At 25.3% G+C, this 24,419-nt stretch overlaps 6 protein-coding genes across 6 annotated transcripts; 2 read left to right on the top strand and 4 right to left on the bottom strand.

Annotated features, from left to right (window-relative positions):
- Positions 1-63: 63 nt before the first annotated feature.
- LOC127283444 (GTP-binding protein RAD-like) lies at positions 64-13,561 on the bottom strand. The gene is made up of 8 exons (XM_051308316.1): positions 12,419-13,561; positions 9,183-9,398; positions 8,882-9,119; positions 5,795-6,006; positions 5,159-5,322; positions 3,558-3,649; positions 2,454-2,646; positions 64-2,270 (listed from the first exon to the last, which is right to left on the bottom strand). The coding sequence occupies exons 1-8, from the start codon at positions 12,610-12,612 to the stop codon at positions 2,035-2,037; spliced, it is 1,545 nt and encodes a 514-aa protein (XP_051164273.1). The 5' UTR covers positions 12,613-13,561; the 3' UTR covers positions 64-2,034.
- LOC127283447 (voltage-dependent anion-selective channel protein 2-like) lies at positions 6,844-8,635 on the top strand. The gene is made up of 4 exons (XM_051308319.1): positions 6,844-7,234; positions 7,660-7,885; positions 7,993-8,202; positions 8,268-8,635. The coding sequence occupies exons 1-4, from the start codon at positions 7,082-7,084 to the stop codon at positions 8,531-8,533; spliced, it is 855 nt and encodes a 284-aa protein (XP_051164276.1). The 5' UTR covers positions 6,844-7,081; the 3' UTR covers positions 8,534-8,635.
- LOC127283445 (acetylcholine receptor subunit beta-type acr-3-like) lies at positions 9,686-12,356 on the top strand. Its single transcript, XM_051308318.1, has 7 exons — positions 9,686-10,048; positions 10,113-10,157; positions 10,242-10,354; positions 10,466-10,679; positions 10,882-11,056; positions 11,117-11,269; positions 11,363-12,356. Exons 1-7 carry the CDS (start codon positions 9,845-9,847, stop codon positions 11,773-11,775), a joined length of 1,317 nt encoding a protein of 438 aa, XP_051164275.1. The 5' UTR covers positions 9,686-9,844; the 3' UTR covers positions 11,776-12,356.
- An 832-nt stretch (positions 13,562-14,393) lies between the features above and the next one.
- LOC127283158 (sodium channel protein Nach-like) lies at positions 14,394-17,792 on the bottom strand. The gene is made up of 13 exons (XM_051307849.1): positions 17,774-17,792; positions 17,575-17,714; positions 17,312-17,502; positions 17,100-17,250; positions 16,894-17,039; positions 16,724-16,823; positions 16,397-16,660; positions 16,134-16,233; positions 16,004-16,063; positions 15,777-15,930; positions 15,583-15,698; positions 15,247-15,410; positions 14,394-14,601 (listed from the first exon to the last, which is right to left on the bottom strand). The coding sequence occupies exons 1-12, from the start codon at positions 17,790-17,792 to the stop codon at positions 15,295-15,297; spliced, it is 1,557 nt and encodes a 518-aa protein (XP_051163806.1). The 3' UTR covers positions 14,394-14,601; positions 15,247-15,294.
- A 1,069-nt stretch (positions 17,793-18,861) lies between these two features.
- Positions 18,862-20,521, bottom strand: LOC127283157 (amiloride-sensitive sodium channel subunit beta-2-like). The gene is made up of 4 exons (XM_051307848.1): positions 19,366-20,521; positions 19,207-19,306; positions 19,080-19,139; positions 18,862-19,016 (listed from the first exon to the last, which is right to left on the bottom strand). The coding sequence occupies exons 1-4, from the start codon at positions 19,594-19,596 to the stop codon at positions 18,862-18,864; spliced, it is 546 nt and encodes a 181-aa protein (XP_051163805.1). The 5' UTR covers positions 19,597-20,521.
- A 502-nt stretch (positions 20,522-21,023) lies between these two features.
- Positions 21,024-24,414, bottom strand: LOC127283257 (sodium channel protein Nach-like). Its single transcript, XM_051307995.1, has 10 exons — positions 23,603-24,414; positions 23,339-23,529; positions 23,096-23,249; positions 22,813-22,958; positions 22,637-22,736; positions 22,293-22,556; positions 21,918-22,077; positions 21,634-21,784; positions 21,448-21,569; positions 21,024-21,383 (listed from the first exon to the last, which is right to left on the bottom strand). Exons 1-10 carry the CDS (start codon positions 23,723-23,725, stop codon positions 21,151-21,153), a joined length of 1,644 nt encoding a protein of 547 aa, XP_051163952.1. The 5' UTR covers positions 23,726-24,414; the 3' UTR covers positions 21,024-21,150.
- Positions 24,415-24,419: the final 5 nt, after the last annotated feature.

The raw sequence follows: 24,419 nt of genomic DNA, 5'->3' as shown, positions 1-24,419 counted from the left end.
AATATAATTATTTATAAAGCCAGGGTGTCTAAAATATTTACAAGGAATAAGGAAACGCAACTCTATAATTAATGTATTCTTTATAATTTTAGGAAAGGTAGTTACATTAATATTTTTTTCCACACATGTATGTTATATAATACAATGGATATGAAATTATATTTATACATATGTATTTATATAATTAGATGGTTTTTTTTTTATTTTGTAGCTATGTTTTGTTCGCGTTTTTTTTTTTAATTTACATCATTGCTCACATTTCATGAAAATCAGAGAATTACATATAAATATAAAATATTTAATCCAAAAAAAGAGAATTAAATTTCAACTTGCATTTTAAAAACGTAATTTCTAAAGATATATTTGTTTCGCGTTACTTTTGTAACTTATTTGATTATCTAAAAGTTTAAAATTCTTTTACAATAATAATAGGTAATAATTTTTTTTGCAATTTTGTATTCTATTTTTGGTCCTCGTTCAATGGAAAGTAAGTATATGTATCACAACAAAATTTTTTTGTATATGTTTTACAAGAATTTGTTATTATTATCATAATTTTTGTTCAATATAATGACATATTATAAAGATTTTTTTCTTCACTAAAATACATTTTTCATTTTTAATTTGATTTTTGTTTTTCGATTAAATAAATTTTTAGAAAAAAAATATCCTCAAATCAATAGAATAATTAATTTGTGGAATTTAAAGAATTCTGTGTCAATATATACTCGAAAATCGTCAATGGAAATAAAATTATAAAATACAATACAACTTGATTATAAAGTTTTTTGAAGAAAAAAAAGAAAGTCAAGTACCTAAGACAAAAGGGCTCTTAGAAAAAACGATGACTACGTTCCGGTCGCAACAATGGTTAATGAACCGATCGTTTCCTAGATTACAATCTTGACCAACTTTTTTCCTATTTTTTTCGGTTCTAAATAAAAAATATGAAATTTCCCAACATTAAAGATAAAAAAAAGAGATAATTTCTTCAGAAAAAATTGAACTTTAATTATAATGAAAAAAAATTATTTTATTTTATTATAATAACAATAATAATAATTATTATTATTAGTAAATTATTATAAATATTAATTATACTTTTTTGATATGACTTTTTAATAACGATTTTTTGAATTTATCGAATTAGTTGTATTTCGGTAACGATTATTGAAAATTAAATATAATATGTACATTTTTTATTATATGAAGCTAATATAAATTTTCAATAATTCTAATCTATATTTACAAAATTAATATCATGTTTAATATTTTATGAATAATATAGCGTTAATTCCATTATTCATTATGTAGTTGAATTAAAAATTTATAATGGATCAATTTAATTTAAAAAATTGTAACTATAAAAAATATTTTAAAAACATTTTAAAATAACGCTATAAACGGATCAATAATTTTTCTTCAAATTTCGATAAATATTCACTTTTTAGTAATACTAGAAAAACATCTTATACTTATTATTTGTAATAAATTTTTTACCTAAATACATTTTTAAAATTTAATTCGTTGTTCGGAAGCAACAAAAATTATATATATTTATATTATAATTATTACGATTTAGAAATAAAAATAAATATTTACCTAAATTTAAAAAAATTATTTCAGTGTAGGTATAATAAAAATATTGAGTTTAAAAAAAAATTATCAGTTGAAATTTATAATATTTTTGAATGGAATTCGAGACAATAACACATATGAAAAATATTATATATACAATTCCCAGCATTGCAACTCCTACAGTAGTTTATTCCTTTTATAGAGAATTTTTTGCGTTTTAAAAAGTAAAGTGTTTCTGTTATTATAAGAATATAGTTTATAGCGCTTCACTTTCGAACCAAATAGTTTATTATTATTTAATACGATTTTAATAATGATTGTTTAATATGGAATATATATATATATATATGAAAGTTAAAATCAATTAATAAAAAAAACTGTTGGTAATTAATATTTTTTATAAAATAAAATTTGTTATTTAATAAACGAGTGAATGAGGATTTTCTTGGAAATTTGTTATAAGATAAAAAGATTTTCACAACTTTTGGTTTTTCTCTTAAAACCTAAAAGATGTTTAAGAATTTTTTTTCTATTTTTGCTTCTTCGTCTTCTTGTCGCTTGGTCCCGATCGCGTTGTGGATTCAATTTAATTTGAGCCAATATTCCTACTAGAAGCTCGTCAACGTGATGAGCTAAACCCGATGAAGTTTCGATGAATTTGCAGCCGCAGCTGTTTGCAATCCTTCGCCCCACTATATCGATTTTATCAAACAAAATGTGTTTTAAAAAGCCAGTACTTTAATTATAATTATGCCTTCATCAATATATTCGTAAAATTATTTAACTTGTAATTACATTAAAATATTTTTTTTTCTGAATGAATTAAAAAAAGAAAAGATATGTTTAGTAAAAATGTTTCTGTTTTTATGACTTACTCATAGAAGGAACTTCACGTTTCCTCTCGAGATCAACCTTATTCCCCACGAGAATGACACCATGTGAAGCCATGTAATCGCTTTTCCATAAATGTAGTAAAGTCTCTTCAGCGAATTTCAAACTTCTCCTGTCAACTACCGAGTAGACGACAACATACACATCAGGATTGTACGTGGAACAGAATGTTTCAACCTTAAAAAAAAATCATCAGACATACATTAAATTTTTTTTTATTATTATTATTTTATTTTTTTTTATAAAATCTATGAAATTATAATATTTCTAAAAAAAATTTAACAGAAAATTGTTTTAAAATTTTTTTCTGCTAATATTTTTCCCCTCGAATCTCTTTCACATTTTTTTTATAAACCATTTTTCTTTACCCACTCATCTCATTTCCTTTCATGAAAAATCCTTTTACGTTTTCTTATCCTGTTTTTAAATTTTATTCCTTTCGCCTGTTAACAAAAATATTTTCTATTCTAAAAAAAAGGTATAACCAAAATATACGCACTCATATATAAATAAAAATATATATAGCACAGATGATAAATTATTTTTTAAGTACAATCGATTATAAAAGCATCTCTAATCTTTTGGTAACTGAGAAAAAGTGGATGATATAAGTCTGTATATAAGAAAAGACACTAAGCACTTTTACTTCGCAAAAGGTGAGATAATAAATGAAATTTTCTTTTGTCTGAAAATGTGTTGAAAAGATAAGGACAGAAATGAAATTTCTCAGAGAAAAATGAGAAAATCTTTCTTTTATTTAATGAACAAAACTTGTAATAATACGCACAATAATTAAAAATATGGGTGAAAAATGACTTTAGACCTTTATCTGAAAATTCAGTTGTATTAAAAAAGAAAACACTTATTGAGAATCCACTGAAATATAGGTACTAATTGATATTAATTTTTGAACATTCGTTCGATATTAACAGCAATCGATATCATCCTAAACGATTGATTATAAAATAATTGTTGTTAACTTTGTAATCAACTTTTAAAAAACAATTAAGTTTTATTTTTATGCTGTCGCTGATTAAACAGCACCTCTATTAGAAATGATAAAAATATAATAATAAATGTGGACTCACCGACATTTCAGAGGCTGGATGATCAATTATCTCTAGTTCTGTCTCTTGGCCATCGATCATTACAGACACACTTTTCTGACCATATTCATCATCTGTAACAAAAATTTCATAATCTCTTTTGAAAAATTATATAGCTGAGATATATTTTTATATTTTTTAATACTCAATTAAATAATAATGTAGATAATAATGTAATTTAATATTTTTATAATTATTTCAATTTTTCAAAAATGTCCCTTTCAATTGAATTGAAAATATATGGAGATTGTTACAAGTATTAAAGCTGATAGGTATATTTTCAAGGACTGGAAATTCGAGAATATCAAAGAAATTTGAAACAAACTTTTAAATCAGTTTTGCCAAAGAGGGATCAAATATATTCAATAAATAAAATTTAAAGTTTTCCAAACAAAAAGTTTCTATTTTACTGTTAGAAATCTATAGTGAAAAATTTTATTAACTTTTTGTGTACTATCTAGATATTTATTAATTTCTCATATTATAATTTTAATTCTGCCTAGAAATTTAATAATAATAATTAAATAAATTATTATCTTATTTAAAATAATTAACTTCAAAAGAGAAAAAATCAATGAATGAACAATATTTATTTAACTTGAATGATTTTATTTTTCATCTTTTTCTTCTCAAATCAGTGAAAATATATTTGCTTTATTCTTTTATCAGAAAAATTCAAAAAAAAAAGTATTCCAGAAAATGCAATAAAAATTTACTATTATATGTGAAGAGTATTTCTTTTTATAGGACAAGTGATGGACATTTAATTTAGTTGCTAGAGAAAAATGTCGGTCAAGTGAAGCAAAAAAAGAGAATATATACTGAACGAAATGGAGAAGACATTTTCATCCTCATTAAGGAAAAAACTGTCAATTTTTAACATTATTTTCCAACCTTTATTTAAAAGACTAATTTCCATTTAACAAAAAAAAAAAAAGAAACTAAATCAGTTTGTCATATAAAGTAAAGAAGTAAAACTAGTTTTCATTTTTTTTTTAATAGATCCAATACTAAAGACAAATTTATTTTATTCTTTTTAATTTATTTAAAAATATCAAAAATATTGCAATCTAACCAGTTATTCTTTTCTCTCACTTTCTTCAACTTTTTATTAATTATATTTTCTTCTAACCACGAACGAAATCACGAGTTGTGACAAAAAATAATAAGTTTTTCATAAGAAATATTTTTAAAAAAAATGTCTAATATATGCTTCTGTTTTGATAGTTACGTGCAAATCCTCTATAGACAATAAGTTTTTACGATTGGAAAAGATGAGTTTTTATTATTCCAGAAAGACTCGCAGAAAATCATTTGCATAATGTACAATTTCCTTTGCAATGTCTTTTATATCGCGAGAGGAAAATGCGAATGTAAATATGCATTTAAACAAAATCATTAGATTTTTTATGAATCCAATAAACATATATTTCATTTGTATAGACTTTGTCTTGATATTTTTTATCACAGAAAATTCTTTCTGCTTTCTTTCTTCTTTTTGCTCTAAAATTTAAAATACGAAACAGTAAATTGAAATTTTTTATAATTTATAATATTTTATTTGGTGCAATTGTAATATTTACCGAGAGATGCGTCATAGGCACAGATGTAATCACTCGTTGTAAATTGAGCGGTAAGGGCGGTTTTTCCAACCCCAGATGCTCCGAGCATGCCCACCTTGTAAGTAGGCACTTGACTGCTGCTTAGCTCCTCTTCTCCTTCAATGCCAGAAAGTTGAGAAGCTAAACTGCGGCAAAAGGGGAAAAAAACAAAAACTCGAGTAAAATGTCTCATCACGTAATTTATGGTTCAATATAAATGAAAATAGAAAAATTTTCTTTTATTTTTTTTTTTAGAGATTAAAATAAATTATTTTCATTGCAAAAATCATATAAATAAAACATAAAAGATAGCAGTATCATCTGATTTCAGAATGTTTCTTTTTATACACGTGCACATTCAATATGCTTAGCGCGTAGTTGTGTTTACAGAAACTTATTTTACGAGGGAGTTGCTGTGCTTTTACTTTTGGCGAGATTAGCCAGGATCCTCCAAGGAGTTCAGTACGTGATCGTCGAAAGAAAAAAAAAAGACTATTCACGTTATACAGCAACTTTTTTCTCGACTCTAAAAACATGAGCTCGATAAAAAGAGAAACTTTTTCCAAACCTGATTATTTTATTTTATATCTACTACTTTTTTTGTTTTATTTGAATTACCTTAAGAGTCTAGCATCTCTTGTACTACTGCAACTGGTACCAGAAGACGTGACGCTGTTGATACTTCTGCTTCGTCGACTTTTCAGAGAGTCACCAAGATTGTAAACCCCATTGGCAGTTATGGAAAACGAGCGCAGCCTGTAATATTCCAAACCATCTTCAGTTTCACCGTCGTCACCGGCTGTATTTCGTTTCATATCCACAAGCATTGGCTGCAAACAAATTTTATTTATCTTATTAAAACATTTTCTAATTTCTGTATTTGAAAAAATAATAATTATTTGATAAAAATAAATATTTATTTGATAATAGTCAAGTAATCGAGTATTTACAAAAAGTTTCTTAATTTTTGACATACAAAAAGAATTTATTTTACATGAAATATTATTAATATGACAAAATTTCTCAAGAATTTCTAAATTATTTCGTATTCACATATTTCATTTCTGAGAGCTTTTCTCACAGCTGGTAAGGACACAAAAAACATATCATCATGCAAATTTTATTTCTTTAGACTCGCCAAGAAAAATGGTTACTTTTTGCTCTCTTTTTCATTTGTAAGTTATAAAAATTCTCTCGGAAAAATTATATTCAATTATTATTAAAAGAATAAATTCTCTATTTTTTTTTATAATGATAAAAAAAAAAATTACAAAGAAATTTGACAAGATATAATAAAAAAAAATTCACATGTGGTCTCTAATTACGTTAAAAGTGAGCTAAAAATAAATTGCGGTTTTAAAAGTAAATGACAAGCAGACTCATAAGTGTGGATTAGGGTCATAGGGAATCCTGACACATGTACTCTCATTTAATCAGCTCACAAGTAGTATTCGATCCAAATGTGCAATTTTCTGTGACAACATCATCACCATCATCTAAATTGATCACATTTATTAATTTTAAATCACGTTATTATAAAATTGCTATTGCATTCTATAAAAGCAATTAAAAAACAAATTTACAAATATACAATCAATATGAAAAACTAAATTGAAATTTTAATAATTAAAAACAAAAAAACTTTTATTTATTCTTTTTTTTTTAATTCTGACAGTTGACGTTTCAGAAAAGAAATTCTTTTTCTTTTAAATTTTCATAAAATCAATAACACAAGAAAATTTGCGAAATCGGTGAAATGTTTATATGCCCTTTACCGGACATAAGTGCAATTTTACGAGATTATTTCGTGAAAGTTGTGTCGTTTCCGGAAAAGGGATATAAAAGAAACTTTTCCCCTTTTTATTTCTAATAAAAACAACTTTCCCCTAATCTTAATCAAGAAAAATGTCGTGTCCGTCATTTGGCGATTTGGGAAAAGAAGCAAAAGACGTTTATCGCAGTGGATTTCATTTGGGATTAGTAAATTTCTCCATAACTTCGATTCTCAAAAATATTAACATTGGTGGAAATTTGAAACATAATTTGGATGAAAATTTGGTTAGTTTCTTTTTTTAATAAATTTAAAAATAATAATAATTAATTACATTTTGCTTTTTAATTTCAATGTGATTTTATTATTTTCCCTTGTATTTTGAAATTCTTGTGAATTTGAATTTCACTTTTCTTGTACAAGATGAAACATTTTGCAGTTGATAAAATACTTGGCCTTCAGTAATAAATTGCAAAATAGAATTTCCTATTGGAAATTGCACACAATGTGAGAAGAGTGCCAAAGTCTTATCAGATATACAGAGGGGATGGTTAAGACCCTTGAAATTTCTTTTAACCCATTTTCTATTCTCAGAAAAGAAAATGGCTTCAAGATCATAAATGAAAATTCACTTAAAATTTCTTTATTTAACGCAAAATTTAAAAATAATAATAATTTTCTAAATATTACTAAAATTAATAATTTTTTATAGAGCAGTGGAGTGGGATTTATAGGATTTGAATCAGAAAATTTTGGAAAAACAATTGGAAAATATACGAATGGCGGCGTTTTTAGTTTGCAATACTTTTTAAAAAAAAATTTATTCGAAAATGTCGATATCAACGGCATATTTTCTTATAATACCGAATCATCGGAATCATCACTTCAAGTTAATTCCAATTATACCACAGATAATTTTCATGGAAATTTATCATTAAGTTAGTATGAAATTTCGAAAAAAATAAATCTCTTGAATTAATTTTTGAAAAAAGCATTCTTTCTTATATGAAATATAAAAAATGTGATAACTACAGTACTGCCGTAGCTAATTGTTTCGAGCTGAATTCGAGAGCAACTGTCGATGTCGTTTATCGAATTAAGGATATATTTGTCGGATATCAAACTGGATTTGACACAGCATCAAATAAATTTACAAGAAATGATCTTGGTCTCGGTTTTGCTGTCAACGATATGGGATTTCATTTTCGTTGTAATTCCATTCCCACTGAATTTGGACTTTCAGTTCATCGCAAAGGTATAATCAGCATAAAAAAAATAAATATTTAATAAATTAATAAATGCGATTTTATTATTTTCTAGTGGCTAATAATTGGGATGTTGCGATGAATGGAATATTTGCAAAAAAGGGCGATTCACAATTTTGGACATTGGGAATTGGTGCTAAATACGAGTTGTCCGATGGTGCGATATTTCGTTGTAAAGTGGACAAAGATCAACAAATAGGAATAAGCTTCTGTCAAAGGCTACTAGATATGCTGAATTTCACTGTGTCCTGCAATATTGACGGTGCAAATCTGGACAGCGGTGGTCACAAGGCTGGTATCAGCATTGAATTAGAAGCTTGATTGTCATTTCCAGAAATGTAATTAACGCGCTGATCGATTCAAAAATAAATAAACCTTTAAACCGCAATTCATTATCTTTAAATAAATACATAATATATTTCATTTTACTCTTTTTTATTTCTTCAAAAAATCTGATTTATATTATTCGAATTTAAAATTTTGTCATATAGTTTTTATGTTTTTATGTTCAAAAAAATTTCCAACAATAATTAAGTTTTACAGATTTTTAAATAAAAAATTTTTTTTAAATGATGAAGAGTTAAAATTGAAATTTTATTTTGGAAAATAATGAAAATTGAAAAATAAGTTTGCGTAATGGAAAAAATAGAAAAATTTTGCTGCAATAACCTTGTGTCGAGGAACAGCCGGCATGCTGCTCGTCCTTCCACGATATTGTCTGGGAGGTGGTCCACGAGAACCAGATGCTGAGCCTGATGGACTAGTGGGACTTGGACCACCAGGACTTGCACCAGGACTCAAATGAGATGTACATGAAGCTGCTCCAGGACTTATTGCTGGCGTTCTCGTTGGACTTCTCGATGATGGTGACAAATGACCCCAAGGTCCCGCTTCAGCTTGGAGAAATCTCAAGAAAAAAAAAAATGAATATTTCATTTTATGGGAAATACGAATTGAATTTCACTCTTACCTGTGTAGATCTGGTGTTGGTCTTGCAACTGCAATACTTGAACTTCTTCTTCTGGAAGGAACAGTTGGCGATTTTGGTCCGTCTGAAGATGAATGAATTTGTGTACCGGAAAATGATGTACCATGTATTCGCACCTCGATTTCACTGCAACGTCTTTGAAATGTTTTTTTATTCCTTCGCTTATTCTTTGGGTCCGTATTTGTAAAATCTGCTTTTCTGAAATTATTTTTATTAAATTAAAAAAATTATTTCAGACATTTTCTTAAATTTCTTTCACAAAAGTAGAATTCTAAAAAGCGATACTTTAGAAGAGAAAAAACTTTTTCTTCTCCATTTTGACTCTATTATCTTTTTTCCAACATCACATTTACTATGCTAAAAATGCATTTGTGTTCCATTACTCCTTTTTTCCGCGCGGATAACTTTTACCTCAAAATGTTTTTTTTTCGCAATCAATTGCACCTTTAAAATGTTTTTAATATAAGCGTAAATTAATCTATTATATTGAATGTCATATATTTAGAAATAAAAATATTTCCATAAATAAAATTGAACGTATTCTCAAGGGACAAGTATCATATTTCATGGGGCGTGAAAAATTCGTGATCGTCTATATACGTATTTCAGTCTATAAAAATTCAGTGGCGTGATTCAATCATATTATGTGGCTCTTGCGAAAAATTATTTTTCTTTACCTCATTGTCATTACATGGGCATTGAAACAACGAGAGTGTAAACCAAACACAATTCAAGCTGAAGAACAGAAAGTTAAAACTTATTTATTTTCAAATTATGACGCTACAAATCCACCATGTGCAAATAAAACGACGGTTGATTTTTTAATTTATCCAAAAACAATAACTTTCGTAAGTGTTTGATTTTAATATTATAATTCAATATTAGACACTAATTTTCTTTTTTTTTACATAGAACGAACATTCCAACACGCTCGAGATTCACTGTCTTTCCATTACAGTGAGTATAAAATAATTTTTCACAAAAATTGAAAATAGTATAAAATAAAGTGTTTTTTTTAAATCTAATTTTTTTTTTTGAAAGAATTGGAATGACGATCGTCTTGTGTGGGACGGAGAAAAATTCAATTTGAGCGATGATAGCTTTCACGTGGCTGATACTGAAATTTGGATACCAGACATTTCAGTCCACACATCGTAAGTTGATATCGAGTTTTTATTTCTAAAAAAATTAAAATTAAATTAAAATTATTTAAAATTAATTGAAATTAAATTAAAATTTCTAAAAATTAACTACTATTTCTTTAGCGGAGATTTGAGTTTGGACCAAAGGCCTTCCGCGACATATTGCCTATTATTTCACACCGGAGTGGTTTGGTGCAAGTCGTCAGTGGTATATACTGTCATGTGCTACACTGATTATACGGCATGGCCATTTGATATTCAATACTGTGACGTTCAACTTGGTTCGTGGGCACATGACAGCACTGTTCTCAATCTGACAACCAAATGGACAAACTGGGTACAAAATGATAATAATAGAAGTATTCAAAATTTGAATTAAATAAAAAATTTCTTTGAAACGAAGATAATTATTTTTTTTAATCAAAGATAATTTGTTTGAAATGAATAAATTTTCTTTGTATCGAAGAATTTCAAAGAAATTGATTATTTTGAATCAAAAAAATCTTTTTCCTATGTATTTTTATTAATGTATTTTATAGATGTGGAGATTTTATACTCCAAATCCACAATGGGATGTGGTCTACAATAAAACTGGAATAACATATACAAAAAATAAATACAACTGGGAAAAAAAGTCATACATTCTTTGGATTCAAATGGGACTAAAAAGAAGAAGTAACATTATGCAAGTTTTTTACATTACACCTGCCATTGGTAAGTAGAAAAAATTGGAATTTTTTTTTTTGTTTTTTTAATATTTTCTTTTTCTTCCAGTTTTAATGATATTGACCCTCGCGTCTTTGTGGCTCGACAGTATATCCACTGAGAGACTTGTATTTGTATGTATTAATTTTATTTGTCATCTTCTTTGCATTCAAGATCTTCAATGGAAATTGCCATCAAACGGACAAGCTGCTCCACTTATTCGTAAGTGTTCAATTGAAAATTTTACATTCGTATTTTCATATTATTCATTTTCAATGAAATTATTTGTTTAACGATATTTTTTATCATTTTCAGTATTATATTATGAGAATTCCTTATTATTGGCGGCCTTTTCACTTTTATTAACAGTAATTCTTGCCAAATTGGAAAAATCAAATACAAAAGTTCCACAATTTTTAATGTCCATTACAAATAATATTTTGAATAGTAAAATTGGTAAACTTCTTTTTATAAATATGTTGGATCCAAAAGCTTATTCTGGATTAAAAGAAAGTGACGATTCAATTTTGTTAAATACAATAAAGAAGGAAAATTCCTGGAAATGGATTACAATTTTCATCAGTTGGATTGCATTTATAATAATTTCCATAATTTATATTATATTATTAATAATTTATTTGCCTCGTGATTTTTTGCAAATAAATGTAGATCATTTTGAAACGCGACTGAGAAAATTTTCCAAAAGCGATGATATTATCGGTGATTAATAAAAATGTATAAAAATAATTAAAAAAAAAAACCTTTCATTTTTATTTATAAAATATTTTTTGCCTCTTATTTTCATGTGAATAAAAGAAAAAAAGGACAAAATGAGAATTTTTTATTTAAAATTTTAGTCTATTGTTATGTCTGACTGAAGTTGAGGTTTACTACTGAAACTATTAATACAAGAATTTAGAAAGTATATTTCTGACTAAATATATTTTTTCTACTGATTTAAATTGAAAAGTTATAATTTAACTAAATTTCAACTTGTAAAAAGAGCAAGTTTGATCTCAAAATATTCTTTTTTGAGAGGCTTTAATGCTTTTTGATGACCAATAATAAGAATTTAATTGCATTGTCTTCCGTTTTAATCAGTAAACCTAAACACGTAACCATTTGCATTGAATTAGCATTGAGAGGATAGATTAGGTCTAGTGGGAAATCCATTTCACTTCAGTTTAATAAACTAATTATTTAACAACAATTAATTACAAAACTATGTGTTGCTTGGATCATTCATCTTTTTTTATGTAATATTTAGTAATAAAAATTGGGTCTTTGAAAAATATAAATAAAAATTGTTATTTCTAATGCATAATAAAATGTTTTAAAATATTATTAAATTTAAAAAAAAAAATTTTATACCTTGGTATAAGTTTATCCTCCAACATGCTGGGTAGATCATCAGTATCTTCAGTGAGAGCGGCAAAAAAGTCCTGAAACTTGTCAGGAAAATTAGATGGACAGGTACTTGAATTTGAAGAAACTTCGGTGGATGTTGTTGTCTCGGATGTTTCGGTACCGTTATCATGGTACCTTTGTTCTGCGGACGTTGCCATAGACACTCGTTTCACTTATTATTTTATTAGTCATCAATTTAATAACTTATCAGTTATTTGAACCTTCATTTTCCCTTGACACCAAATTTTTTTAATTCAATATTTTTAAACATTATTTCAGATAAAAGAAATAAATTTTTAATTTTATCGCACAATTTTTGCATATCAGAAGAGAAAAATATTTTCATGAAAATTAAATTTCCTTTTCAAATAAATTTATAATTTTTTTTTTTTGCAATTTATATAAAATTTCATTAAAATTAAAATTTATTGTATGAGAAAAAAATTTTCGTTTTTATTAAGAAACGTTGTGAAATGAAATAGAGCACATTTCATGGTTTCAGAGGATGTCACTAATGAACATTTAAAATTCAAATTTTGTAACAAGTTTCCTCGCTTGCCAAAGAAACAAGGACAGTCGTGATATAATTTACTTTTAATTTTCACATTAATAATTCAGTAGTTTTAAGTCCAAAAGTACATGTTAATATTTATTATAATAGACAAAATTATTGCTAATTTTTAATAATCAAATAATTTTGAATAAAATAACAATTTAATAATTAAAAAACTAATTTTGTTGTTTTTTAATAAAAATAAAAAATGTAATTCTCACGCTTGCAATCTCATTTATGTAAACAATAGTTATGACATTTTTACTTTTTCCAGGCAAATATACAATTCACAGATTTTATTGGAAAATTTGTCCTATAGATAAATTCGAAAAGAACACATTTTAATTTACATCGTGAAATTTTTTTTGCCGAGATGATGTATTATGGTAAAAATATGAAATTTGATACACAAATACTTGTAAGAGGAAACTGGATAATTGTCGCGAATACAAACAGGTATTTCGTCAGACTGAAGCACGCGCGGGTGTTATACTTGCTTTTCTAGATTCCAGAAGCTTGATTATTCAGCGCAAGCGTAACTCACCCCCATACAAATGTTATTAGCTTTTTAACGCACTTGGACGTTCATATACCAAGAAAGAAGAAATAGCAAACAAGTTCCAAAAATTACAATAACTTTTCATTTTTTTCTGAAAAAAAAGATAATTCTAACATTTTTCCGCCTGATTCAAGCTGAATTAAAAAATAACGAAAATATTTTGTAATTATTAAATAAATAAAATAAATTATAATAATTACAGTTTTTGAATTCTATTCGAGAATGTTTCCGTAGAGAATAAAATTTATTTGTTGACAATTTGAATAAAAAATACTGCTTTTGATAAAATTATATTATCGTATATATTTCAAGTTATAATCGTTAGTAAAATTCAATTTTATAGTGTACTTTGTGAATTTTTTTTTCTGAATACGTTGCTATAATTTTTTCTTTGTGAAATATTGAATCCAATTATTTGCTTCTAGGTTGATAAAAAAAGGTTTGAAAAGTTTGACTTTCGCTCTCTAATTTTCAAATTAGGATTGTACTCAATAAAATTTCGATTTGGAATAGGAAACGCGGCATTGTGAATCGATATTCGGCATGAAGCGAAGCGATTCTTTATTTTCTAAACAATCGAGGCGAAACGAATCCCATTCAAGGATTTATAGAACCTAACAAATAATTTCCATCAATAATCATTTTAATCAGGATAATGTAGATATAATATAGTATATCTACATAATTTTGTTCTAAAAATAACTTTCGTTAACATTATCTTTTTTTTTTGTATCAATATTTGCCTCAACACTTTCAAATTCTACTTTTTCTATGTTTATTTAAAAAATTTCAAAATATTTTCCTCTTCTGTATGCAAATGAATTTTTAATTTTTAATTGATGAAAAAAATTTTTTAAACAAAAATTATTTAGTTAATATCACGAATTTTGAAGCAGAGAACAAGTTTATGTATATTTATATTCATCAGCTAAAATCAATAACAAGTCAACGTCCTCATACACTATGCGAAAATATTATATTATAAATTCATTGTTTTTTTACAAAACTGGCTATTTAATTCTTTAAATCATCCATCTAAAAAATAAAATAATATAAATTAAATAAATAACATCCATTTGGGAATATAGGACAATATAATAATAGAAGAAATTAATTTTTTCGAAATTTCAACTGTTGAATTTTTATTGGTAATGCAATGGAATGAGATTATTAATGATAAAATTAGTAAAATTCAACATGTCGTATGTTTAGGATTATGATATTATAGAATCACAAGTTTTACTATATTTATATACATATATATTCTCACTGCAGAATATTATTCTCAAGGGATAAATAAAATTTTAACTTCAAAATTAAGAGAATTCTCTCTCGGGAAAAAAATTTATTTGCTCGAAAAAGCACTTGCAGTTATTATATTTTTGTTACATTAAGCAAAATAGCTTCTCTTGTGTATTTAAATAATGAAATTAAAAATACCTCGAATGGTAATTTCCATTGTCGAAAAATTAAAATTAATTTTATTTATACAAGTTATAAAATATTAATTATTTGTTAGATCAAACTGAAATATTTGAAGATACACGTTTAAAGTGATGACGTTAATTAAATCGATTTATGGATTTTGAACTGACATTGTTTGATTTTTATCAGTAAACTAATCTGAACCTTTGTTTGTACTATTTTTTAGTTGATATATTAAAAATAATATAGACTTACCTAAAAAATTTGAAGCGGAAAATTTTTAATTTCATTAATAAAAATATTTCAGTGGTTAATATTTTTGTTTGTTTGCAAATGTCTTAATAAAAAATAAATAAATGGCTCTAATATGCTTATTAAGGATCCTCCCAGACAAAGTGAAATCAGACCTCCCAAATTTGCTGAAATTAATATTTTTATTGTTAATAAATAAGAAAAACTAAATGGAAAATTAAAGAAATATTTCTTTAATATAGAGTAATTAACATACCTAAATAGTAAAAATTTTATTAATTTAACTTAATTAAATTTATGTTAATTACTCGTTAACTTTATGAAATTAATAAACATTACCGATGAGATTATCCCATGTCATAAAACAGTTTAGTTCATATTTCATGTATCCAGTATTTGGGAAAAAAATTCTTACATGTGACATATTTATATTACTATCCTCCAACTCATAAATCCTATTATATATTTACTACTATATAAATTTATATCAAAAGCAAGAAAAATTTTTTCAATAAATATTATGCAAAACTTACTTTGGGTTCAAGTAATAATAATTTGGAATAATTTTGCGATATATATCAACAAACATTTTATAAAAAACTCTATTGCATGTCTCTTCACATTGACATGGTGGTAAAACTTTGCCATTGTCAAGTGTAGTTTCTTCAAACAATTGCGTTATCTTCACTGGGAAATTTCAAAATTTTTAAGTAAATTGTGTAAGAAACAATGTTTCAAAGAATAAAAGTGAAAAACTTACTATGGTACTTTTGAATACAATTAATACTTTTAAAGTCGCATAATCCGGAAAGATTAACACCTCAAGTAAAAAATGATTAACAACATTGGATATGTTTGAAATGAAAAAGAAAAGAAAAGGAAATACTTACAAGGTGTTGCAAAATTATAAGGAATACAATCACAAGCTGCTTCAATTCTTGTCATTTTACAACCGGTTATACATGAATTATAACTGTAGCCAATATATTTCTGTAAAGTATTAAATTATGATTGTGAAATTAAATTATTTAACCCTCTTTCTGCTTTGGGGGGTTATCCTATTTCCCATATTCCCCACCAGGTGACCGAATCGAAATTGTCGATTTTTGTTCGATAACAATCGATAACAACTGGACAAGAAATGTTTGCTTACTTCATCCTTAAGGACACAATTTCTCTCAGTTTTTGACAATGCGTCAATGTCATCAGTGCCAGTAATTGTTGTTCCCGTAAGTGCAATATTAATATTATGTTCTGGTTGTGCGGTAACCACTAAAATATCAGGTTCTGGATAATCTTCAGCTGCGTGAATTATAATTGAAGCCCCAACGTATTCTCTCGTTGAACCTCTATAATCTTTTGATTTTATATCCAATTCCACTTTCAATCCTTTATTTTTTCCGGCACCCGGTGTTTTCTAAAATAAATAATATTTTAGTTCCTTCTTTAGTAAAAAAAACAAAATTAAAAAATGACTTACTAAAATTTTTCTTCTTCCAGGACACTCAGTGTCACATTTGTTTTTTGTTTTATTGTCTGTATATTTCTTATATGATTTGTCACATTGTGGGGAATATGTTCTGCAAATAACATTTTTTTAGTTATTAATTCAACAATTTAAAAAAAAGGATATGATTGTTGATTTCTTACTTGGTAGCATACAAGCGTGATACGTGATTATTAAAGCTACAACAATGACCCATAAGGGAGTAAACAGGTCTAAATAAATTGTCGCAATTGTAATCAACTCCATTCCAAGTGCAAGATTTTATCATATCATTACACGGCTGCATAAGCTATAAACATTGTTTTAAATTATAAATCAGCTATTGATACAATTTTTATAAAATACATACCCTCAATAATAAACCTTTCAATTTATTGCCCATTTTATACAACATTTCATTAAATTTTGTATAATTAACATCCTCTCTAAAAGGCCGAATTAATTGAGGAAGATTTTGAAAAAAGTCGTCAATTGTTTTATTGTCATAACCAGATGCTTGTCTGCAAAGTATTTTCAATAATGATATTTAAATATATTATAAATTTTAATTTTTACACTTACAATTTTCTTTCCATATCATAACTAGAAGGCCTATAAACCTTGTTGAAATTACATATTGTCACAGCTGGAAAATCTAATTCATGTATAGGAGCATCAATGTCAGAAATTCGAATAATAGTTCGTCTCTCTTGTACCGTTTTATAAGAAATAGTCATTAAATAAATACAAAATATGCTCAAAGTTAAACATATCTGTAAGAATAAATAATTAAAATAATTTATTATTAAGAAAATTAATGTTTTATAAAATTATCTTATTCTTACAGCTGCCCAAATTAATTTTTCAATGAAACTTAAATTTTTATCGCTTATATATCGAAATCCATGTAAAGTTGTTGTTTTACAATAAATTTTAAACAAATACTTGATTGTAATCCACAAATTTTTCAATTTTTCTAAAGTACCTAAAAAAAATAGAAATAGAATATATAATTGAAAATTTTATATAGAAAATTGTTCTTACCTTCTTTCAATTTTTTCATTTTTTTAAAATTTAATTTTATAAATTTACGAAAAATTGAAAATTAGAAAAAGAAATTGTTATTCTGTTCTCTTTGAAAACAAGAATGAAACAAAATATTGAAACGTATTCGTATTTATAAACGTTTCAATTATATTTGCATATACAAAACAATAAATTCTCATTGAATTCTTGAGAGAGTAATTCACATTCTTCAGGGAATATATCATTTTCAAGATGACCTTTTCAGATAATTTTCATTCAACACCACTGTTTCTTTTTATTTTATTTTAAACAATAAATTAAACAAAGAAAATTATTAAATAATATAAACAGAACAATTTTTATCTAGTTTATTAAAACTGCAATTGATTTTTACTACTGATTGGCTAAATACATTTTACTACTGATAAATAAATGAAATAAATAAATTCAAAAAAAAAAAAAAATTTTAGAAACATCTCTATGACGTGAAATGCGTAGGAAATAATTTAACATTTTCTGTAATAAATTTTTTTCTTGAATTTTGTATAATTTTTTCTTCCTTGGTACTGGGAATATTAAAATTATTATTTGCAATAATAAAAATACTATTTTCACGTTCTTTCCATTTGTTAAATACTTTTTTGTCCAAAGGAACACTTCGAAATAGTTTTCTAGCCGATAGAATATTGTTAAATTGATGCCAATTGGGAGTTTCATTTTTAAATTGCTTTTGTAATTGATTATTTCGCATGTAACGTTGATAAAATCGTCGAACAGGAATCAAGAAAATAATAATTATTGGCTCCAATAAACTAATTAATGATCCTCCCAAACAAATTCCCAGAAGGCCACCTAAATTTGCTAAAAGAATTATCTTTTAATTTTATAGATTCAATCATTAATAATCGAATTATGGTAAAATTTTTTACCCAAAATACCATCCCAAGTCATATAAAGACTTCTACTATATTGTGTGAAGCCATAGTCTTGAAAATATATATTTAATTTCGAAAGAGTTTCATCTGATATATTCCTAGTAAAAAAAAAAAATATTAATAAAATTAAAAATAAATATTAATAAAATTTTTTTTTCAGGTATGTAAAACTTACGATTTCCAAGGCAAAAAGTAACGTGGATGATTGAGTCGATTTTTGTCAACCATTATGCTGTACGTCGTTTTATTACATGTCTGTTGACAATTGCATTTTGGTATGAAAACTCCTTTAATTTTAGTATCCTCATATAATTTTGTTAGCAAATCTATAATTTTATTTAATTAATATTATTAATTCTAATTTATTTTTAAAAAAATTTTATCTTTACCTATATTCTGTTTAATGCACGTTATGTCTTTTATATCGCATGTTCGTGAAATATTCATACCTGAAAATGAAAAATATGTAATTCATAAAATTCTAATTGAGAATTAATAATAATACAATAAACTTACATGTGTCTGGATAATAATAAGGTATGCAATTGCAAATCTGTAAATATCTTATCATTTTACATCCAGCAACGCAAGATTGATAACTATACTCGAAATTGAACTAGAAAAAAATAGATAATTATAATAAATTTTATTAAAATATTTAATTAATTTTCTTACTTCGTCTTCAAAAATACAGGTTCTGTCAAATGGGGAATAAATTCGTATTTCATCGAGACTTTTTATTTGTGTGGCAGAAACAGCAATATTTGTTTGTTGATCCGGTTGAATAGTCGCTGTGACAATATCAGTTTCTGGAAAATCGTGCGATTCATGAATCATTACAGCGGCTCCCGCAAAATCCCTCGTTGAACCGTAATACATATCTTCTTCAACATCAATATCCACCATCAATCCTGCATCTATTCCTGAACCAGGTACTTTCTAAAATTTAACATTTTTTTCAAAATAATTTTAAATATATTATACAAAAAATTGATAACTAAAATTAAAAGAATAACCAAAATTTCATTTCTGCCTGGACAATCACACGAATTGTTGCAAGGAACAGGATTATTATCAACGTACTTTTCGTAATACTTTTCGCAATCTGAAGAATGATTTCTGAAAATAACCAAATTTTTATACTAATATTATATTTATTAAATAATTTATCTTACTCGTCAGCATATGTGTTTGCGACATGATAATTAAACGCACAACAATGTCCGTGAAAGGAATCAACAACTTTGAATATTAATTTGCAATCATATGATTTGCCAAGCCAATAACAGGATTTTAATAATTTATTGCACGGCTGCATCAACTGGAATATTTCTATTAATTAATAAATTAATTACTAAAAAAAAATAGATACACGTACCTGACGCATAAGATTCTTTAATGTACCGTCCAAATAGTAAAGCATATTGTTCATAAGATTAGGTTCAAATGCATCAAAAACAGGACGTACCAATAATGATAGATTTCGAAAAAATGAATCAATTATCTCATTTTTGTAACCTGCATTCATTCTTAAAAATATATAATTTTTAAATGAAATTATTCGAATGAAAAAATTTGTGTATAATTTACATACAATGCATTTCTCATTGGAAGAGCTGCCAATTTATAAACTTTATTATAGCTGCAAATAGTTACAGCCGGAAAGTTTATTGTATGTAAAGGGGCACTTCGATCTGCCATTTGAATTGTAGGCAATCTGCTTTGAATACTTGTATTGGAAATCAATATTAATATCACACAAAAAATTGAGGCAATTACCAGAATCTATCAACAGTTATATTTATTTATTAATTTATATTATTATTAATAATTAATCATTAATAATTAATAATTAATAATTTATTCTCACTGTAAACCAAATATATTTTTCCAAAATTGGTACATCATCCGCGATATATCTAAATCCATGCATTGCAGTTGTTCCACAATAATTAAATACAATTCGTTTCACTTTTTCTCTATTTATTTTTTTTATTTTTTTCCTTATTCCATTTTTCACTTAAATTTGTAAATTAAATTAATTATTAACATTTTCGTTAGTTTTATAAATTACCCTACCTTTATTGTTTTTGTTAACATCTTTTTTATTGTAAATTTTTTCAAACTTTTTTAAATCCCACATTTTATATAGTTGTTAATTAATGCGCAAAAAGAAAAATGAATTTCATTCTTTAACACTAAATATTTGAGAACAATTTTTCTTAAAAATTATCTTCTAATTGTAATTATCGATAATTGCGTCACTAGGGACTTAATATTAATTTACATTCCCCAGTGTCACAAAATTGGGTATAATTATTTTATAATTATAAAATTTATCTTCATCTTTATTTATCTTCATAAAGAAACAAATACACACTTTAATTACAATTTTTTATATAAATGCATTATTTTGGAAAATTAATTTTTCTGTCGACTTTAATTTATAATTTAAAAAAATTAATAATCAATTTGAAGCATAGAAATATCTCTATTAACAGAAAGTGTTTTAATTTTTTTAATTCGATCATTCAAGGGAATTTTTTTGAAAATTTTTTTATTAGATTCAATTTTGTTTTTTTGTTTTTCTCGATGAATTATTCGACAAGGAGTTACGAAAATTTGAATAATTGGTTCCAATACACTTATAAATGAACCACCTAGGCATAATCCAAGTATAGATCCCAAAATTCCTGAGAAAAATAATTATTATTTTTTATTTGAAAATTATACTGTATATTAAAATAGTTTACTGACCTATTGTCGTATACCAAGGCGAACTCAATCGTTTTTTAAATTTCGTAAAAGTGTAATCTTGAAAATAAACATAAACTTTTGCAAAACCAAAGTCCGATCCTCGTTTTGACTGAGCAAGTCTTCTGTGAACAAAAAAGTAAAGTTAAACAATTAAACATTAATTTATTGAAATTATAAAATACTCACTCAAGAAATGGATATCGTAAACCTTGATAAATAGAGGCAATTTCATCATAAATAACATATTTCGTTCTCGAGCAAACTTGTAAACATGGACATTTTTCTAGAATCTCTCCATTTTCCAGTTTCATTTTCTCATGTATATTGTATATCAATGCTGATGAAAAATACAATAATTAATTTTATTTAACTAAATTTATTAGTAATATTAATTATTTTAATTAAATTTTTAAACTTTAACTAATCAAAAACAAAAAAGAAAAATATTTCTCAAACTAAATTTAATTTACCATGATTTTTTCTAATGCATTTCATGTTACTGAAGTCACATGTCTTTGAAATATTGACACAAGTGTCAAGATAATAATATGGAACACATGAGCAAATTTTTAAAAGACGTTTTATTTTGCAACTTGCAATGCAAGATTGAAAGCTATAATCATACGGAACCTATATAAAGAATAAAAAAATTTATTATTAAATATTTTATTTCATTAATAATATCGAAAATATGTTTTACTCTCGGCGTTTCATTTTTCTTTTAATAAAATAATTTTCACAAAATTTGTACTAAAATTGCAATAATTTGCGTAATATAAAAATAAAAAAAAAATAAATAAATAAGTATAAAAAATTCAATAAAATATCTTTTTTCCAAGAAATACCTCTGAGGAAAAGACACAATCTCGTGTCTCCTGTGATAACTGATGGATTGTAATGTCATTTTCCACTTTTATCCCTGATATTATTACATTTACTTGCTTACTCTGCTGCACCACCAGTTCAGAAATATCAAGTTCAGGATAATCATGAGTTTCATGAATTATCAATGAAGCACTTGCAAAATTTTCTGTTAAACCAAAATAATTTTCCGGTTCTATATACAATCGGAAATAAAGTCCTGTATGAATTCCAGAACCACGTACTTTCTATGCATAAAAAATAATAATAATAAATAATGTATTTACGCAAATTCTTAATAAAAATTAAAATAATTAAAAATATTTACTTGAATTCTTTTTCTCCCCGGACAATCTGTTTCTTTTTTACATGTAAAATTAGAATCCAATAAATTCTTATGTAAATTGGTGCAATTCTCCAGCTTGTTACTATTTTGTTAATTTTTTATAATTATAATTTCATTAAAATTAAAAATAATTTATCTTTTTTTTCATCTATACTCACTTGTTAAAAATTATTGGTGAAACGTGATAATTAAAAGCACAACAAAATCCCTTGTACGATAAAACTGGTTTAAATAAAGATGAACAATTGACTAATATTCCCACGAATTCACATGCACCAAATAAATTTTCACAAGGATGCATTAACTACAACAAATAAAATTAAGTAATTAAATAATAATAATAAAGAGAAATAAAATAAAATATGAACGAGTATTTTAGAAATAAAATTATTTTATTTTTTTAATTAAACAAATTTTTTTTTGTCTCATTTATTGTTATACCTGTTGCATTAGTGATTTTAGAGGTATTTTTAAATCCTGGAGCATTCGATTATATAGATTACTTTTTAAAAATACATTTTCAAGGGGATTCGTCAAAATTGGTAAGTAGTGGAAAAATTCTTGAATATTATTTTCCGTGTATCCGCTATTGTTTCTGTAAAGTAAAAAATATAAAATATGGAAGAACTGAGAATTTTTTTTTTTTTTTTTTTTTTTTTTTTATTAAATATAATATATATTTACAAATATTTCATAAATTTTTCAGCACTTGGTTTGTAAATTCGATTATGATTACAAACAGTAACAGCGGGAAAATCTAATTCTTCCATGCTATTGTCAACACTTTCGAGTTCAATTAATATTGATTCATCTAACATTCTTTGCACAGCTCTTTGAATCAAGAATACGAAAATTCCAGTAGCTATCCCTAAAATCTGAAAATTATTAATATTATCATTATATTACATTCTTACTTCATTGGAAAATTTTAAATAAAAATTTTTTTACCCCAGTCCATATTAATTTTTCACTCGATGACATGCGCTTGGATGCAAGGTGTCGGAAACCATGAAAAGACGTTTTGCCACAAAAATCATGAAAATAATTTTTGATCTCAAGTCCAATTTTCATCCATATTTTCGTTAAAAATTTTTCTTAAAATATAAACTAAAGTAGGTAATTAAAATTTAAGAATAAACATAATTATATTTTTTTTTTTACTTACGAAACTGAAAATTTTTCAATTTTCTGAAAATTCGAAACTGGACCATTTTATTTTAAAAAATATTTAAATTTCAAAATTCAGTTGTATAATTTTAGTAAGTTATAGCTAATTTAAAATGTTTAGTTTAGTGTAGTTAATTTTATATAGAATGAAGTAAAACTTTTATTAAACAATTTCAAATATTCTTTTTATTATTTCTTTTAAATATTACTTTTCATTTCTCTTTGCTTGCTTCTGAGGAACTAAACTTTTCTCAACTTTCTTCCACTTATTATATTTCGTTTTATAACTCAACTTTATTGTACTCAGTTGAGGGATGATCTTTATCTAAAAATTACTAGTGAACTTTACATAACTGATAATTGAAGATCTGCTCATAAAATATTAATGAATATATAATATTTCTCAACAAAAAAATAATCTGAATGAATTTTTTTTTTTTTGACTGACTTAAAAATATTTTATTATTAATAATTATATTTAATTTTTGTGTATTATAATTTATAATTATAAAATTAATTTTGTCACTAATTATATTATAAATAATTAATATATTAATAATTAATAATTAAATTTATTTATTTTCTGATTTTATAAAAA

Source organism: Leptopilina boulardi, unplaced genomic scaffold, assembly GCF_019393585.1.
Source record: "Leptopilina boulardi isolate dan_hultmark-lab unplaced genomic scaffold, ZJU_Lbou_2.1 LbouV2_31, whole genome shotgun sequence".
Taxonomy (NCBI): domain Eukaryota; kingdom Metazoa; phylum Arthropoda; class Insecta; order Hymenoptera; family Figitidae; genus Leptopilina; species Leptopilina boulardi.
This window is presented reverse-complemented; position numbering and strand designations above follow the sequence as displayed.

What these genes read in the sequence shown, in the direction of transcription:
- LOC127283157 (XM_051307848.1), bottom strand. Translation starts at nt 19,596, where the DNA reads ATGGTGGATATTGATGTTGAAGAAGATATGTATTACGGTTCAACGAGG. An exon ending in CCTGTATTTTTGAAGACGAA is followed by an intron (nt 19,307 to 19,365) that starts GTAAGAAAATTA and finishes ATTTTTTTCTAG; the next exon opens with TTCAATTTCGAGTATAGTTA. An exon ending in TTATTATTATCCAGACACAT is followed by an intron (nt 19,140 to 19,206) that starts GTAAGTTTATTG and finishes TTTCATTTTCAG; the next exon opens with GTATGAATATTTCACGAACA.
- LOC127283444 (XM_051308316.1), bottom strand. Translation starts at nt 12,612, where the DNA reads ATGGCAACGTCCGCAGAACAAAGGTACCATGATAACGGTACCGAAACA. An exon ending in CCAACACCAGATCTACACAG is followed by an intron (nt 9,120 to 9,182) that starts GTAAGAGTGAAA and finishes TTTTTTCTTGAG; the next exon opens with ATTTCTCCAAGCTGAAGCGG. An exon ending in ATCCAGCCTCTGAAATGTCG is followed by an intron (nt 2,647 to 3,557) that starts GTGAGTCCACAT and finishes TTTTTTTTTAAG; the next exon opens with GTTGAAACATTCTGTTCCAC.
- LOC127283257 (XM_051307995.1), bottom strand. Translation starts at nt 23,725, where the DNA reads ATGAAAATTGGACTTGAGATCAAAAATTATTTTCATGATTTTTGTGGC. An exon ending in AAAAATTAATATGGACTGGG is followed by an intron (nt 23,530 to 23,602) that starts GTAAAAAAATTT and finishes AATAATTTTCAG; the next exon opens with ATTTTAGGGATAGCTACTGG. An exon ending in ATGCATTAGAAAAAATCATG is followed by an intron (nt 21,785 to 21,917) that starts GTAAATTAAATT and finishes ATTTTTCATCAG; the next exon opens with CATTGATATACAATATACAT.
- LOC127283445 (XM_051308318.1), top strand. Translation starts at nt 9,845, where the DNA reads ATGTGGCTCTTGCGAAAAATTATTTTTCTTTACCTCATTGTCATTACA. An exon ending in GACATTTCAGTCCACACATC is followed by an intron (nt 10,355 to 10,465) that starts GTAAGTTGATAT and finishes CTATTTCTTTAG; the next exon opens with CGGAGATTTGAGTTTGGACC. An exon ending in CAACCAAATGGACAAACTGG is followed by an intron (nt 10,680 to 10,881) that starts GTACAAAATGAT and finishes TGTATTTTATAG; the next exon opens with ATGTGGAGATTTTATACTCC.
- LOC127283158 (XM_051307849.1), bottom strand. An exon ending in AAAAATTAATTTGGGCAGCT is followed by an intron (nt 17,503 to 17,574) that starts GTAAGAATAAGA and finishes TTATTCTTACAG; the next exon opens with ATATGTTTAACTTTGAGCAT. An exon ending in TCACGCTTGTATGCTACCAA is followed by an intron (nt 16,824 to 16,893) that starts GTAAGAAATCAA and finishes TGTTATTTGCAG; the next exon opens with AACATATTCCCCACAATGTG.
- LOC127283447 (XM_051308319.1), top strand. Translation starts at nt 7,082, where the DNA reads ATGTCGTGTCCGTCATTTGGCGATTTGGGAAAAGAAGCAAAAGACGTT. An exon ending in ATAATTTGGATGAAAATTTG is followed by an intron (nt 7,235 to 7,659) that starts GTTAGTTTCTTT and finishes AATTTTTTATAG; the next exon opens with AGCAGTGGAGTGGGATTTAT. An exon ending in ACTTTCAGTTCATCGCAAAG is followed by an intron (nt 8,203 to 8,267) that starts GTATAATCAGCA and finishes ATTATTTTCTAG; the next exon opens with TGGCTAATAATTGGGATGTT.